Source organism: Erpetoichthys calabaricus, chromosome 13, assembly GCF_900747795.2.
Source record: "Erpetoichthys calabaricus chromosome 13, fErpCal1.3, whole genome shotgun sequence".
Taxonomy (NCBI): domain Eukaryota; kingdom Metazoa; phylum Chordata; class Cladistia; order Polypteriformes; family Polypteridae; genus Erpetoichthys; species Erpetoichthys calabaricus.
This window is the reverse complement of record NC_041406.2, coordinates 12307784-12324415: the sequence shown is the minus strand read 5'-3', so window position 1 is coordinate 12324415 and position 16632 is coordinate 12307784. Positions and strand designations below refer to the sequence as shown.

Sequence of the window (16632 nt, the reverse complement as noted above, 5' to 3'; positions counted from 1 at the left end):
AGTAATATGGAAAAAGATGATCCGCTGTGGCAACCCTTAACGGGATCAGCTGAAAGAAGATGCAGTGAGAGTTACAACGCCAAAGCAGTTATGGTATTTGGAATACTATGGCTATTCCCTGGACCATTATATTGTTACAGGTTAATTACAATCCGATGCATTACACTAATAAACAATATGCAGTTAATTTCAGTGTATTTATAAAGCCGCGCCAGGAATGTGGATTTAAGAAAGAAAGGGTGATCACACAGGAACAGTAGCACTGCTTTGACACTGGGTGCCGCCAGTCTGCAAAACCGGGCGGATAAATTGCGTACGCCAAGGCATGAGTTACCGTGGAAATGTGCGTGGCTTTACGCCAAGTTTAGGTTTTATACATCGCGATTTGAGCGTGGAAAGGTTCGTACGCAACATTTCTCTGCGTACGCACCGTTTATACATGAGGCCCCTGGACATCCACGGAAGACAACAGTGGTGGATGATCGCAGAATCATTTCCATGGTGAAGAGAAACCCCTTCACAACAGCCAACCAAGCGAACAACACTCTCCAGGGGGTAGGCGTATCGATATCCAAGTCTACCATAAAGAGAAGACTGCATGAAAGTAAATACAGAGGGTGCACTGCAAGGGGCAAGCCACTCATAAGCCTCAAGAATAGAAAGGCAAGATTGGACTTCGCTAAAGAACATCTAAAAAAGCCAGCACAGTTCTGGAAAAACATTCTTTGGAGAAGGCATGGAACAGCTCATTATCCAAAGCATAGCACATCATCTGTAAAATATGGTGGAGGGAGGCAGTGTGATGGCTTGGGCGTGCATGGCTGCCAGTGGCACTGGGACACTAGTGTTTATTGATGATGTGACACAGGACAGAAGCAGCCGAATGAATTCTGAGGTGTTCAGAGACATACTGTCTGCTCAAATCCAGCTAAATACAGCAGTCACATTGATTGGGTGGCGTTTCATGATACAGATGGACAATGACCCAAAACATACAGCCAAAGCAACCCAGGAGTTTATTAAAGCAAAGAAGTGGAAAATTCTTGAATGGCCAAGTCAGTCACCTGATCTTCACCCAATTGAGCAGGCATTTCACTTGTTGAAGACTAAACTTCAGACAGAAAGGCCCGCAAACAAACAGCAACTGAAAGTCGCTGCAGTAAAGGCCTGGCAGAGCATTAAAAAGGAGGAAACCCAACATCTGGTGATGTCCAGGAGTTCAAGACTTCAGGCTGGCATTGCCAGCAAAGGGTTTTCAACCAAGTATTAAAAATGAACATTTGATTTCCAGTTATTTATTTGGTCCAATTACTTTTGAGCCCCTGAAATGAAGGGATTGTGTTCAAAAAATACTTTAGTTGCCTCACATTTTTATGCAATCGTTTTGTTCACCCCACTGAATTAAAGCTGAAAGTCTGCACTTCAACTGCATCTGAGTTGTTTCATTTCAAATTCATTGTGGTAATGTACAGAACCAAAATGAGAAAAAAGTTGTCCCTGCCCAAATATTTATGGACCTAACTGTACAGAACATCGCAACGCCGTCAGAAGAAAGGACGCACTATCTTTGATATATGCACATACTAAATCGACAGGACACACATTCAACTGGGACAACGTAAAAGTAAAATTTAAGGCCAGTACAAAAAGCGCCAGAGAGTTGGCCGAGTCTTGGCTATCAGATGAAAACGCCATCAACAGACACTTGGACATAAACCCAGCATATGCCAACTTAAGAAGGACATATACACATTAATTAAACGATACCCCCCCCCCCCCCCCCCCGATCATACTGACTTAGTCAGTACATACAGTATATACACACAAACACCCACACCCACACACACACACACATATACATATATCTTTATACCTTGCCTGTACATTTGTCAGTCCAGGATTTTAAATCACTTGTAGCTCGCAAACCGTTTGACCCATTGACCTGAAATTTGGGACACATATACTACGTGATGTCTACTATCCGCTTTCAGGGTGATGATTGACCTCCAAGGTTATTCCTCTTTTTATTTTATTTTATTGTAGAATCAGCTCTCTGCAGCAGGGTGGCCGTGCAGCACATGTGTACGGGCACCGTTCTCATCCTTACCACCTTCTCTGTCACTTCCTCTACCTCCTCATATCTTAAATCATTCTTGAGGCAGATTGAAGACTTAAGTGCCAGCTTAAGTGAAAAATTAAAGAAAATGTTTTTTGCAACACAAACACTGACTTAATCAGTTTTAATGCAAAAAGATGCCAACAAAAGAAGAGAAGAAGCGGGCCGCTAGGGTGGAGAAAAGAAGAGCTGCTCAGGAAGCGGCAAGCACATCAACCTCTGAGCAAACAAATGATAAACATACAGAGAAAGAGGAGGAAAACTAGGAGTGCTCAAGTCAAGTGGATTCACTGTACATTATCGTTATAGCAGCGCGCCGTTACTAGTATTTATATATATATATATTGTGAAGGATTGCCGGCTTTCTACTCCGGCCCTCACCCCCAGGCCGCCAGGAGGAGCTCTCCCAGCAGCGTGGACGTGCCCCGAATTCCAGCAGGGCATCATGGACTCTGTAGTTTATATGCACAGCCCTGCTGGATACCATGGGGGCCACCAGGAGTCGCTGTAGGGAGGCTGTCGGACTCTTACGTGCCCTATAACCCGGAGGTGCGTCATGATCACATGACAGGAAACGACGTGCCTCCGGGGTGAAGAAGAGTTTTTATATGACCCGGAAGTGTTCCTAGTCACGTGGACAGAAAGGGCAAAACACTTCCGGATCAAGGACTATAAAAGTACTATGGGAAATCCCAGACGTCGAGCTGAGCTGGGTGGAAGGAGGGCAACGCGTCTGGGAGTGGAGAATTGTGTATTGTTAATTGATTATTGATTATTACTGAGTATTGTGGAGAGGAGGTGCTTTGTGCACAATTATTATTATTATTATTATTAATAAACCATTATTTGGACTTTTACCTGGTGTCTGACGTCTAGTCTGAGGGTTCAAGGGGTCACGGAGACCTTAATCTTTCACAATATATAATGCTAAACACAAGAAATCGACAGCAGAAACACGAAACACAGTTTATAGTATTCCATGCAATTCTTGCTCAGCGGTATACATAGGACAAACATCAAAAAGAATCTCAACACGTGTGCAGGAACATCACAACGCCGTCAGAAGAAAGGACACACTATCTTTGATCTATGCACATACTAAATCGACAGGACACACATTCAACTGGGACAATGTAAAAGTAAAATTTAAGGCCAGTACTAAAAGTGCCAGAGAGTTGGCCGAGTCTTGGCTATCGAATGAAAACGCCATCAGCAGACACTTGGACGTAAATCCAGCATATGCCAACTTAAGAAGAACATGTACACAATAAATAAACTATACAAACCCCCCCCCCCCACCCCTTGATCATACGGACTTAGTCACCTCCCCCCCCCCCCCCCACTTAATGTGTTGCTATATATTGCCTTTGATTCTTGTAAGTCTAAGCATTATCCTCTGATGAAGACCCCTGGTAGAGGTTGAAAGCTCAGGAATAAAAAACTATTTTATGATACGTGATTCTTTTTTCTCCATTCGTGGATCTCCAGCTGCAAATATGCAAACCGTATCACAGACCTTCTCTTCCATTCATATATATATATATATATATACACACACACACACACACATATATATATACACACACGTGTTGTGTTTGTCGCATTCCATTTTTCAGAAGATGTTTATAATTATAGTATGGCATGCTGTGATTAAAAGAAGAAGTATGCTAATTAGGAATACATTTAATTAAACAACTTTATTACCAAATACATTTAATTATTGATTAAAAGTAGGCCAACTTATCATCATGTTTTAATGAAAGAAAATGCAAAATTCATAAGGAGGCTTAACAGAGATTCCCTTATCCTGCTGATTTTACTGTGGCTTTTGAATAATGATCTGCAATTTCATTGCCAAAGCTCAAGAGCAACAGACTTTCTCATATACTTAGATATGGGGATGGATATTTGAGGAGTAAACCACAAGACAAGGATTATATTTTTATATTATGTATATTACAGAACCATCAACAACAAATCATATCAAATTAATAATAGTGTATACTGATAGATAGATAGATAGATAGATAGATAGATAGATAGATAGATAGATAGATAGATAGATAGATAGATAGATACTTTATTAATCCCAGGGGGAAATTCACATACTCCAGCAGCAAAAAATATTAAATTAAAGAGTAATAAAAAAATGCAGGTAAAAAACAGACAATAACTTGAATAATGTTCAACGTTTACCCCCTCTGGTGGAATTGAAGAGTCGCATAGTTTGGGGGAGGAATGATCTTCTCAGTCTGTCAGTGGAGCAGGACAGTGACAGCAGTCTGTCGCTGAAACTGCTCCTCTGTCTGAACAATTATTATAAGCCCAAAAGTTGATAGAAATCTACGTTTTCTACCTAATACTTGTATATAAAATTTGGTTGACTTAAGTGAAAGCGCACTCAAGTTATTATGTTAATTATACACACACACACGGACATAATTCCAAAAATGGTATTTTCGGGCTCAGGGAGGTCTAAAACATCAAGATTCATCAAAATCACAACATGGAATTTTTGGACGATTCCAACATTTTCCCGATACTTCGTATACAAGAAAGTAACACATGAAATAGGATGTGGGCACCTTTCTTGGCTCTTAAGGTTTTCCTCCACAATGTCGAGAAGATGCCATCAGTCCAGTCATTTGTAGCCACGTCAAGCCGTCCAAACATCTGCGGGGCAGTGATAGCTTTTGGATTCATCCGCATCTCTCGATGGGGCTGGCCGCAGTCTACAAGAATAAAAGATGGGTTAGTATCAAGGCCGATTTAAATCAACTTGGAACAAGTATGCGGTACACATGTAACAAATATGAGCAGAAAGGCAAAGAAGGCCAAGCTGAATGCATTTGAAATGATGCACTACAGATCTCTGGCGGAGGAACATGGACAGCAATAAAGAGATTAAATAGGGGCTGAAGAGCAGAGTAACAGTAGAGCGAAACGTGGGGAAAATGGGCAATGCTTGGACATGACAGAACCCCCCATAATGTTGGAGACAATGACCCATTTGTCCTTGATTGACCCCCCTGCTCCAGTTTAAAATGACAAATCAAACCACTCAGACATCGTGACTAAAGTGCACATTGCAGACTTTCATTGAGGGGGATCTGCAGACATTTCGGTCACACAACACGTTTTCTACACAGTTCCCCCATTTCAGAGCACCATAATGTCTGTGACAAAGCAACGGCAGGTCTGTTAAAGCCGTTGTCATATTTTTGATTTTGCTGCATGTCCCTCACATGCAATGAGTGCTTGACGTCTGCCATTCATAGACATCAGCGGGTGCTGAGGGGTCTTTTCTGGTGATGCTCTGCCATTCCACTAATGCGGCCATCTTCAGATCCTGCTTGTTTTGGGGGGTTTGTCCCCTTAAGTTTTCTCTTCAGCATATGGAATGGCTGCTCAGTTGGATTTAAATCAGGTGACTGGCTTGGCCATTCAAGAATTCTCCATTTTCTATCTTTGATGAACTCCTGTGTGTCCTCAGCAGTGTGTTTGGCTCTTTATCTTGTTGTAGGATGAAGTACCGTTTGGTGAGTTTGGAGGCCTTTGCTGAACTTGAGCAGATCAGATGTTTCTACACGCCTCAGAATTCATTGTGCCGTCAGCAGTTCCATCATCGATGAAGAGAAGTGTGCCAGTCACTGTGCCAGCCATACATGCCCAAGCCATAAGACCCCCAGCACCACCATGTATAACAGATGAGTTGGTCTGCTTTGGCTCTTGGGTAGTTCCTTGACATCTCCACACTTTGCTCTCGTCATCACTCTGAGGAGGTCCATCTTTGTCTCGTCTGTCCACAAGACCTTTTCCCAGAATTCTGCAGGCTCTTTGTAGTCCTTATTCAAAATCTGTAATCTGGCCATTGTGTTCTTGTGGTTCACGTCTTGCAGTGTGTCCTCTGTGTTTCTGTTCATGAAGTCTTCTGCTGATAGTTGTCTCTGACACGTCCACATCAGCCCCCTGAAGACTATGTATGATCTGTCAGACAGGCGTTGAGAGCTTTTTCTTTATCACAGTGAACATTCTTTTGTCCTCAGCAGTGGAGGTCTTCCTTGGCCTACCAGTCCCTTTGTGATCGTCATGATATTCCAGACATTTGATTTTGGTCATCCTAAGGTGTTACCGATGTCTCCAATGGTTTTATTCTTGTTTTTCAGCCTCATGATGGCTTCTTTCATTGGCACAACTCTTGGCGTCAGGTTGAACAATGACAAATGCAGACTCCAAAGGGTAGAAGCAAGCTGAGGGGTCTTATGAAGCAATGAAATATCTGTGATGCCAACTGTGAAAAACATGAGCGGAGGGGGACAGCAAGGAGAAGTGGGTCTTTGTTCCAAACATTATGGGGGACACTTTATGTTTACATTTGCATTTATTTGCTTAGCAGATTCTTTCATTCAAAGCGACTTATCTTGGGGTCCACTCTGTCCACTCCAACACTCACTCACACGTTTCAAGATGCCTGTTAACCTAACATGTACGTGATTGGGATGTGGGAGGAAAATGGGAGAACTGGAAAGAAAGGCCCTTCAGACGCAGGGAAAATGTGCAAAGTGCACACCAAGTTTTCCAGGATGGAATTCAAATCCAGGACTCCAGAAGGACGCCGTCAACCACAGCACTGTCACGCCACCCTAACTGTACTTTGAAGACATGACTACACATCAAATCAGTCAGTCGGTCAGTCAGTCATTGTCCAACCCGCTATATCCTAACAGAGGGTCACCGGGGTCTGCTGGAGCCAATGCCAGCTAACACAGGGCGCAAGGCAGGAACAAATCCTGGGCAGGGCGCCAGCCCACCGTAGGGCACACACACACACCCCAAGCACACATTAGGGACAATTTAGGATTGCCAATGCACCTAACCTAAATGTCTTTGGATTGTGGGAGGAAATCCACGCAGACACAGGGAGAACATGCAAACTCCACGCAGGGAGGACCCAGGAAATGGACCCATAAAATGAAAGTCCCCCAAATTCTCTTTGAATATTTAGAAAGAAAAAGAAAAAAGAAACTGATGGTGAGCCACTCATGTGACACATACGCTTACCTGTCATGGCCTTCATTAAGGTATGAATGCAGGTGGTCTTTCCAGCTCCACTGGGCCCCAGTGTCATCATCCCATGACGGACTCTTTGGGTTTCAAACAGCTGAATTACTTTTAGTTTCCATGCTGGATGGATGATAAGACCGGCCTCACCAACCTAAAAGACATTTCAAATAAGGGATCCCGTATCACTTTATTTCCTCGTCGTCTAATTTCTCTGCTCCCCCTTTTCTACCCACCAGTCTTACTGTTTGAAGTTCAAGTCTCAAATTGAGCTCCATTGTGTTATTGTCAGGCAAGCCTACATGCAAAAGACCCCCTTTATCCATTGGGGGTAACTTACCTACCTGTGAAATTTCAATCTGGTTGTTAAATATTTAGTGATCACTCATGGGGGTCTTAACTGGCTAAGTGATTAGTAAACAATAAAAAAAAAAGTAAACAGAGAACATTCTAGAACAAAGGTGGAGTTCCCAGAACATTCTAATAGTAAGCGCAAATTTCCAGAACCTACTGGTATTAGCTAGGAATTTCAAAACCATTCTAATAGTAAGTAGGCCTTTCTGATGATGGAGTCTCTGCTGAAACAATGGAAAATGATGGTGCAAAGCCGGCAGCGGCCACCATCACCGGACATTCCTCAAAGTCTTAAGCTGACAAATGAAATCGGAACAACTGAGGTTTAGGGATCTGGTAACAGAAAGAAGTGACATCTTTCCTTGATGTCCTTACGGAAAAAAGGTAGAGAAGGGTCTCAGCCATGGAGAGATGATCCAATGGTCAAAGGATTTGGTGAATTGTCGGCACGCGTGACGGTGGTGAATGACGCAGCTGAAAGATGAGAAAGTCTCATTGAAAAGTACAGTGACATACCAACAAAAGATGAAGTCACGTCTCAGTCAGGGTTCCTCCCCTGGCTCGGGTTCAAATTCGTGTTTTATGGTCCTTTTGTTCACTTTTGATTCTTTGATTTATGTTGATATATTAATGTTGCTTTTATTGATTACTAGGGGGCTTCGCTCGCCCACCCCTGGGTTTGGTTTACCGGATATACAATTTAAAGAGATTGTTATTTTCATGGAAATTGTTACATATACATTATTTTACTTTAAAACTTTTGTAAAAACAATATTTGTCCTTTATTTCCAGCCCCGGGCGTGGTTACATCTCTCTCTCGAGGGACGTATAACGCTGCTCACGTTGTGAAGTGGGAGGCTTAACGCACACTAAGGAGATGCGGTCGGACCAACTGCTGTCTTGCTGCTGCTGCTGCTGGCGAGCTGCGTGTTCTGCTTGTCACGCTGCACATCTATCATTTAAAAGCCTGTACAGCAGCTGTCCTTTTTGCCACTTCACGTCTCTGCCGCTCGCATTGTGAAGGGGGGGAGAACTAGAAAGGACAGAGCCGGTTATACTTCCTTAGAAGGCTGGCGTCCTTCAACATCTCCAATAAGATGCTGCAGATGTTCTCTCAGATGGTTGTGGTGAGCACCCTCTTCTACGCGGTGGTGTGCTGGGGAGGCAGCATAAAGAAGAAGGACGCCTCACACCTGGACAAACTGGTGAGGAAGGCAGGCTCTATTGTAGGCACGGAGCTGGACAGTTTGACATCTGTGGCAGCGCGACGGCGCTGAGCAGACTCCTGTCAATTATGGAGAATCCACTGCATCCACTGAACAGGATCATCTCCAGACAGAGGAGCAGCTTCAACGACAGACTGCTTTCACCGTCCTGCTCCACTGACAGACTGAGAAGATCGTCCCTCCGAAACACTATGGGACTCTTCAATTCCACCGGGGGTGGTAAACGTTAACATTATACAAAGATATTGTCTGTTATACCTGCATTGTTATCACTCTTTAATTTAATATTGCTTTTGTATCAGTATGCTGCTGCTGGAGAATGTGAATTTCCCCTTGGGATTAATAAAGTATCTATCTATCTATCTATCTATCTATCTATCTATCTATCTATCTATCTATCTATCTATCTATCTATCTATCTATCTATCTATCTATCTATCTATCTATCTAACTGAACGCAGGCTGAGGAGATGCGGTCGGATCATCTGCTGGCGAGCTGTGTGTTCTGCTTATCGTTGTTTTAAGAGCTGGGAGCACCTGAAGTATGTCTGCCAACAGCATTCCAACAACTGCTTGGTTAGATGTGTGTGAACTTGTTTTAAATTGTTTGTAAGTAGGACGTGACGTGAAAAAGTCACCGTCTCACGGGTTTTGCTTCCCAAGGTTGTAATGTTTAGTCTCGCGTGTCGTCAAAATGTCTGTCTGAGATGATCAGGTCTCGATAAACATCTGGATGATGGAGGAAACTGGAGAACCCTGTAGACAAAACAGGCCACTGTATTGGAAGGTAGCTGTACTAACCACTCTTAGTAACCACCAGATAATTTTTGGTGGGGGAATAATTAATTTGCAGGCAGTGATGAGGAGTTTCTAACCTGTTTGTCAATTGCAACTTCCAGCTCAGGATAGCCAGCTTTATCCAGCTGAATTCCAGGGAAAAGGTCCTCAATTAGACTCAGGAACAGCGGTTCATCTTCATCAATCTGGAATCAATAAGTACACATTAAAAAAGTCAAAACCTGTACGATCAGTCAAAGCATCTAATAAAATCTGCTTTAAAAGTCATTTTATACTCTTAACAAGTGAAAGTAGACAGACAGACAGACAGACAGACAGACAGACAGACAGACAGACAGACAGACAGACAGACAGACAGACAGATAGATAGATAGATAGATAGATAGATAGATAGATAGATAGATAGATAGATAGATAGATAGATAGATAGATAGATAGATGAAAGGCACTATATTATAGATAAATAGACTAACAGACAAAGTTGGCCAGAGCTTAGCATTACACACCTGGACGTCCACCTTATAAGAAGGATGTAGGAGTCATGGTGGACTCGTTACTATCAACTGCCAGACAGTGTTCAGAAGCCATTAAGAAGGCTAACAGAATGTCAGGTTATATAGAGTCTTGACGTGTGCAGTACAAGTCACAGGAGGTTCTGCTTATGCTATATAACACACTGGTGAGACCTCATCTGGAGTCCTGTGTGCAGTTTTGGTCTCCAGACTACAAAAAGTACATAGCAGCACTAGAAAAGGTCCAGAGAAGAGCAACTAGGCTGCTTTAAGAGCTTCAGGGGATGAGTTAAGAGGAAAAATTAAAAGAGCTGAGCCTTTACAGGAGATGAAAAGGAGACCTGAGTGAAGTGTTTAGAATTAGTCCAGTGGATCGAGACGGTGACTTTAAAATGAGTTCAACAAGAACATGGGGACACCATTGGAAACTTGTTAAGAGTGACTTTCACACAGAGAACCACAGACACATGAAGTGTGGTAGACAGTAGAACTTTAGGGAAATTCAAAACTCAACTTGATGTTATTTTGGAAGAATTAATTGAACAGGCTGGAGAGTTTTGGTGGGCTAAATTGACTTGTTCTCGTCCAGATTGTTCTAATGTACCTGGGCCACGCTGCATGCCGCTTCTATCTGCTGTCATGTAAAAGGAGTATCACGTGCTTTTGCAGGGCATGTTGGGTGAGGCCTGATCGAGAGTGGAAGTGCAGCACAACACAGTACTTTCTCGGCTTTTCCTCATAATTTAAGCACTACAAACTTTCCATTTTGGACTAAGATGATGAGTCAGACGTGACAGAATTAATTTAAAAATTTTGCTGCTGGTTTTTAAATCACTACATGGGGTCTGGCCTATTTATCTGAATTGTTTGTTATACACCAGCCATCCAGAGAGCTTAGATCGACTGGTCAGCTGTCTCTTGCGGTCCCTGGTAGAAAGTGTAAAATTAAGGGGGACAAGTGCTGCACCCCATCTGTGGAACTCTCTCCCTTATTAAGGGGTCCCCTTCAATTGAACTCTTTACAATGAGACTTAAGACGCATTTCTATTCTCTGGCTTTTCGTGATCTTCTGTGGTACAGGTAATTGTACCCTCTTAGCCCATGGTTTGTTTCACTTTACTGTATTCTTGAATTTTGTTTTTCTTCTATTTTATTGCTAGTTTTGTCTTATGCTTATTGCATGTTCTGTGTAAAGCACTTTGGCTCCAGCATTGCTGATGTTGTATTAAATTTGCTCTATTAATACATTGACATGTGGGTGTCCATACAGGTAGAGCTGTCCAGAGATGCTGCCACCTAAAACATCACCTAAGCATGTAGCCCTGACCTGTTGTCTCCCGTGGTGGCCACCTGGCCTGGTATTGTTCCTCAATTTGACTCTGCCAGAATGCCAGCATACCCAGTTCCAAACTGGCATCATCTGCTATTTTCCTGGCTAGGGTAGAGAACACCCTTTTTTTCCTCTGGAGCTTCCAATGGGCTGACCTTCTATCCAGATAAGGAACATTGCCACCCCACCCCAAACCACACCACACCAAAAATAATGTACTATAATGCAACATAAAAAATATCACAACATAAAACAGCTTGACGTCACTTTTGAATCGTTCATCCAAGTTAGGGCCCCCAGGGACCAGAGCCGACGTGTGATGTAATACAGGAGATGAGCACATACCAGTTTGGAGAGGTTCATGTCTCGCAACACGCGCATCACAATAGTTGACTCCGTGTCACTGGGGTTTGCCCGTTTTGCTGCTCCAAGTGTTCGTAGCACAGACAAAATGTTTCGGAGGCCAAAGTCGTAGTGCACCTACATGTTGGGGTCATTGCAAGAAGAGAAGAAACACAGGAATCAGCAGTTAGAGCTCGCTGGACTCTTAACAAAGGCCTCAAATCATTAACGGCATTTGCTTTACTTATTTAGTTAGTTTCTGAAACATAACTGACAAAAACATGGATGAAGCTCATAATATTGATATGTTTTTTTTTTTTTGTTTAAAGATGACATGAACTAATAACTATTTTACATACACGGATAAATACCCGACAACTTAACGTTCCAGCAACACATTTCTTTCACTGACTTCAAATTAGAAACTTTGTTAAACAGAACCTGCCCAATTTTCCTCATCTCCCACCTCCCTCTATGCTGGAAAAAATATTGTTCAGTTTCGAGGACTCAGACAGCATTTCTGCAATATATAAAATTATTTTACAGTCCTCTCCCTTTCAAAGATCCAAGAGGAACAATGGGAAAAGGATCTCTGACTCAACATATTAGAAAAGAAGTGGAAGGCACGATGCGGGGAATTCACTCGAGCTCCATATGCGCAAAGCATACAATTATTCAACCAAAAATATATATCGAGCACATCTGTCTCACTTAAAATTGTCCAGAATGTTTCCAGAGCAAGATCCAACCTGGGAACGTTGCAATCGAGCTCCAGCCTCACTGGGCCACATGTTTTGGGCCTGCACCAAATTAACATCATTTTGGACCAAGATTTTTAAATGCCTTTCAGACAGCCTTGGTGTCCCAATCCCTCCTAATCCACTAACAGCTGTGTTTGGTGGGCTCAAAGAGGGGCTTAAAGTGGAGAAGGACAAACAAACCGTGATTGCCTTCACTTCACTATTGGCACGTAGACTTATCTTGCTAAACTGGAAGAATCCTAACTCTCCCCTTTTAAGTCAGTGGGTAACTGATGTTATATATTATTTGAAATTGGAAAAAATAAAATTCTCACTTGCGGTGGTAGCGCTGCTGCCTCACAGTTAGGAGACCTGTGGTTCGCTTCCTGGGTCCTCCCTGCGTGGAGTTTGCATGTTCTCCTCGTGTCTGCTCCAGTTTCCTCCCACAGTCCAAAGACATGCAGGTTAGGTGGATTGGCGATTCTAAATTGGCCCTAGTGTGTGCTTGGTGTGTTGGTGTGTGTGTGTGTGTCCTGTGGTGGGTTGGCACCCTGCCCAGGATTGGTTCCTGCTTTGTGCCCTGTGTTGGCTGGGATTGGCTCCAGCAGACCCCCGTGACCCTGTGTTCGGATTCAGTGGGTTGGAAAATGGATGGATGGATAGAAAATTCTCACTTAGAGGATTTGTGCATAAATTTGTCCAAACCTGGCAGGATCTAATCAATAACATTTCAGAATAAAGCACTGAGGAAGCAGATTCTCTACATATTCTCTTTTTTTTTCTTTTACTTCTCCATTTATGTATATTCACTTATTAATTTATATATTTGCTTATTTTTACTAGCTTTAAGTTTTATTCTGCTGCCCATGCTCTCTTTCTCAGGGGTGGGGGCTGATTTGTCTTCAATCCTATTCTTGTACAATTGATCTATTTGTATGAAATGTTGTGTGATTTCAATAAAATCAATAAAAAATGTAAAACAAAAATACCCGACCACTGTCTTGGTTTGGAAAGCAGATACATTTATAAGCTTCTTTTACCGTGCCCCATGGCGTCCAATGTAAACTTAAATGTGGGCAAGATATTGTTTATCAAATCAATTGAAACTTTACCTTGAGAACACAATTTCACATAACAAATATATACAGTCAAATGAAAAAGTTTGGGAACCCCTCTTAATTCTTTGGATTTTTGTTTCTCATTGGCTGAGCTTTCAAATTAAAACTTCCTTTTAATATGTGACATGCCTTATGGAAACAGTAGTATTCCAGCAGTGACATTAAGTTTATTGGATTAACAGAAAATATGCAATATGCATCATAACAAAATTAGACAGGTGCATAAATGTGGGCATCCCAACAGAGATATGACCTCAATACTTAGTTGAGCCTCTAGACGCTGTTCTCCTATAGCCTCTGATGAGTGTCTACATTCTGGATGGAGGTATTGTTGACCATTCTTCATACAAAATCTCTCCACTTCAGTTCAATTTGATGGACAGCCTGCTTCAAATCATCCCTTAGATTTTCAATGATATTCAAGTCAGGGGACTGTGACGGCCATTCCAGAACATTGTACTTGTCCCTCTGCATGAATGCCTTTGTAGATTTCCAACTGTGTTTTGGGTCATTGTCTTGTTGGAATATCCAACCCCAGCGTAACTTCAACTTTGTGACTGATGCTTGAACATTATCCTGAAGAATCTGTTGATATTGGGTTGAATTCATCTGACCCTCGACTTTAACAAGGGCCCCAGTCCCTGAACTAGCCACACAGCAACACAGCATGATGGAACCTCCACCAAATTTGACAGTAGGTAGCTGGTGTTTCTCTTGGAATGCGGTGTTCTTCTTCTGCCATGCAAAACACTTTTTGTTATGACCGAATAACTCGACTTTTGTCTCATCAGTCCAAAGCACTTTGTTCCAAAATTAATCTGGCTTGTCTAAATGAGCATTGGCATACAACAAGCGACTCTGTTTGTGGCGTGAGTGCAGAAAGGGCTTCTCTCTCATCACCCTGCCATACAGATGTTCTTTGTGCAAATTGCGCTGAATTGTAGAACGATGTACAGATACACCATCTGCAGCGAGATGTTCTTGCAGGTCTTTGGAGGTGATCTGTGGGTTGTCTGTCACCATTCTCACAATCCTGCTCATATGCCTCTCCTGGATTTTTCTTGGCCTGCCAGACCTGCTGGGTTTAACAGCAACTGTGCCTGTGGCCTTCCATTTCCTGATTCAATCCTTACAGTTGAAACTGACCGTTTAAACTTCTGAGATGGCTTTTTGTAGCCTTCCTCTAAACCATGAGACTCAACAATCTTTGTTTTCAGATCTTTGGAGAGTTGCTTTGAGGATCCCATGCTGTCAACTCTTCAGAGGAGAGTCAAAGGGAAGGAAGCACAACTTGCAATTGACCACCTTAAATACCTTTATATCTCATGATGGACACACCTGTCTATGAAGTTCAAGGCTCATCAACCAAGTAATCAGCTTTGAGCAGTGACAGGCATTCAAATCAGCACAATGACAAGGGGACCCACATTTGTGCACAGCCAGTTTTTCACATTTGATTTCATTTCATACAACTAAATACTGCGTCACTAAAAAACTTTGTTTAGAAAACACCGCAGTACTCAGATGTTCCTAGGAAATGAAAGACATACCACTGTTATCTGTTTTGTTGAAAGGAGAGTCAATTATTATGCAGGCTGAGAGGGGTCCCTAACTTTTTCATATGACTGTAAATTGCATGTTTGTGAAGAAATAACTTTGACTTGAAAAATACCAAACTTATCCATTCAAAATGAGGGCCAGATCAGTGGGGTTAGGGTTCTGTTACAAGTTGGAACCATTTTACATTTTTTGCAGTTTTCATTTTGTTTTGCTGTAACATTTTGCACCCCTTTTGGGTTTGGAAGTATGATGAATCCAAATCTTGCACTGGTTTTTGAACTGGAAATGTATTAAAAAATATTTTGCACCAGTATTTTTCAACAGGGTTATCGCTATTCATGGATGCTGCCATTTTGCAGCTACTGTTTAACAGCTGTATGTGCAACATCACGAGTGTGATGGCGTCTCTCTCTAGTCTGTGATTAGTACACAAGCGGTGTTTGTCAAATCCTTCTTTTAAAGCTTTCCTAGTTAAAGATAATTAGGCTCCGCTCCTTTGATTTGAACTTTTGATACCCGTTTTGGTTCTGATCATCCTTTAGCTCAACAGGTACGAGTTACGAACCATCCCTGAACCAATTCACACATCCACAAACTCACTCTGAGCCAATTTACACTTGGAAATCAACCTACCATACAGAACTATGGGATGTTCATATCCTAATAATTGCAAAAAAAGTGAACACATCAGCCAATACTGTACACAGAATCAAAAAGAGCACCACATGTTAGAAAACCACTCCACTACTTCATGAAAATACTTACCTGTTTAGACAGTTGCTCCTCACACAGCTTATACAAAGTGAAGAACTTTCTGGCCAGCACGATGTTATCGATGAATCCACAGCTGGCCAGCTTGACCCTGATAATGATTTGCCGATCGGGCACCATCATCGCTACTGAGCGAAAATTGATCTTGAGGTTTTCTGGAAGTTCTTGACGTCCAGCATAGCCAGGATTCTAGCCAGAGAAAAAGAACATGTGAACAATCAAGACGAGAACAGGCCATTCAGCCCAACGAAGCTCGCCAGTCCTATCCACTTAATTCTTCTAAAAAAACATCAAGTCGAGTTTTGAAAGTCCCTAAATTCCTACTGTCTACCAAACTACTTGGTCGCTTATTCCAAGTGTCCATAGTTCTCTGTGTAAAGAAAAACTTTCTAATTTTTGTTTGAAATTCACCCTTCACAAGTTTCTAACTGTGTCCCCGTGTTCTTGATGAACTCATTTTAAAGTCACCGTCTCGATCTGCTGGACTAATTCCCTTCATAATTTTAAACACTTCACTCAGGTCTCCTCTTCATCTTCAACAAAGGCTCAGCTCTTTTAATCTTTCTTCATAACTTATCCAATGTAGCCCTAAATCAGCCTAGTCGCTCTTCTCTGGACCTTCTCTTGTGCTGCTATGTCCTTTTTGTAGCATGAGACCAAAACTGGACAAAGGACTCCAGATGAGGCCTTACCAGTGTGTTATA

General features: G+C 42.3%; 1 protein-coding gene and 1 long non-coding RNA gene across 4 annotated transcripts in view; one reads left to right on the top strand and one right to left on the bottom strand.

The window, feature by feature from the left end:
* Window positions 1-16632, top strand: part of LOC127530043 (uncharacterized) — a 454116-nt gene that overhangs the window by 168746 nt on the left and 268738 nt on the right. The gene's annotated exons all lie outside the window — the stretch shown is intronic.
* Window positions 1-16632, bottom strand: part of dnah5 (dynein, axonemal, heavy chain 5) — a 437381-nt gene that overhangs the window by 169931 nt on the left and 250818 nt on the right. For all 3 annotated transcript variants that reach the window (XM_051935611.1, XM_051935612.1, XM_051935613.1), the window contains exons 38-42: window positions 15923-16117; window positions 11743-11877; window positions 9633-9740; window positions 7178-7331; window positions 4702-4848 (exon numbers count right to left, since the gene is read on the bottom strand). In XM_051935611.1, the coding sequence (XP_051791571.1) occupies window positions 4702-4848; window positions 7178-7331; window positions 9633-9740; window positions 11743-11877; window positions 15923-16117 (739 nt within the window). The remainder of the gene's footprint in view (window positions 1-4701; window positions 4849-7177; window positions 7332-9632; window positions 9741-11742; window positions 11878-15922; window positions 16118-16632) is intronic.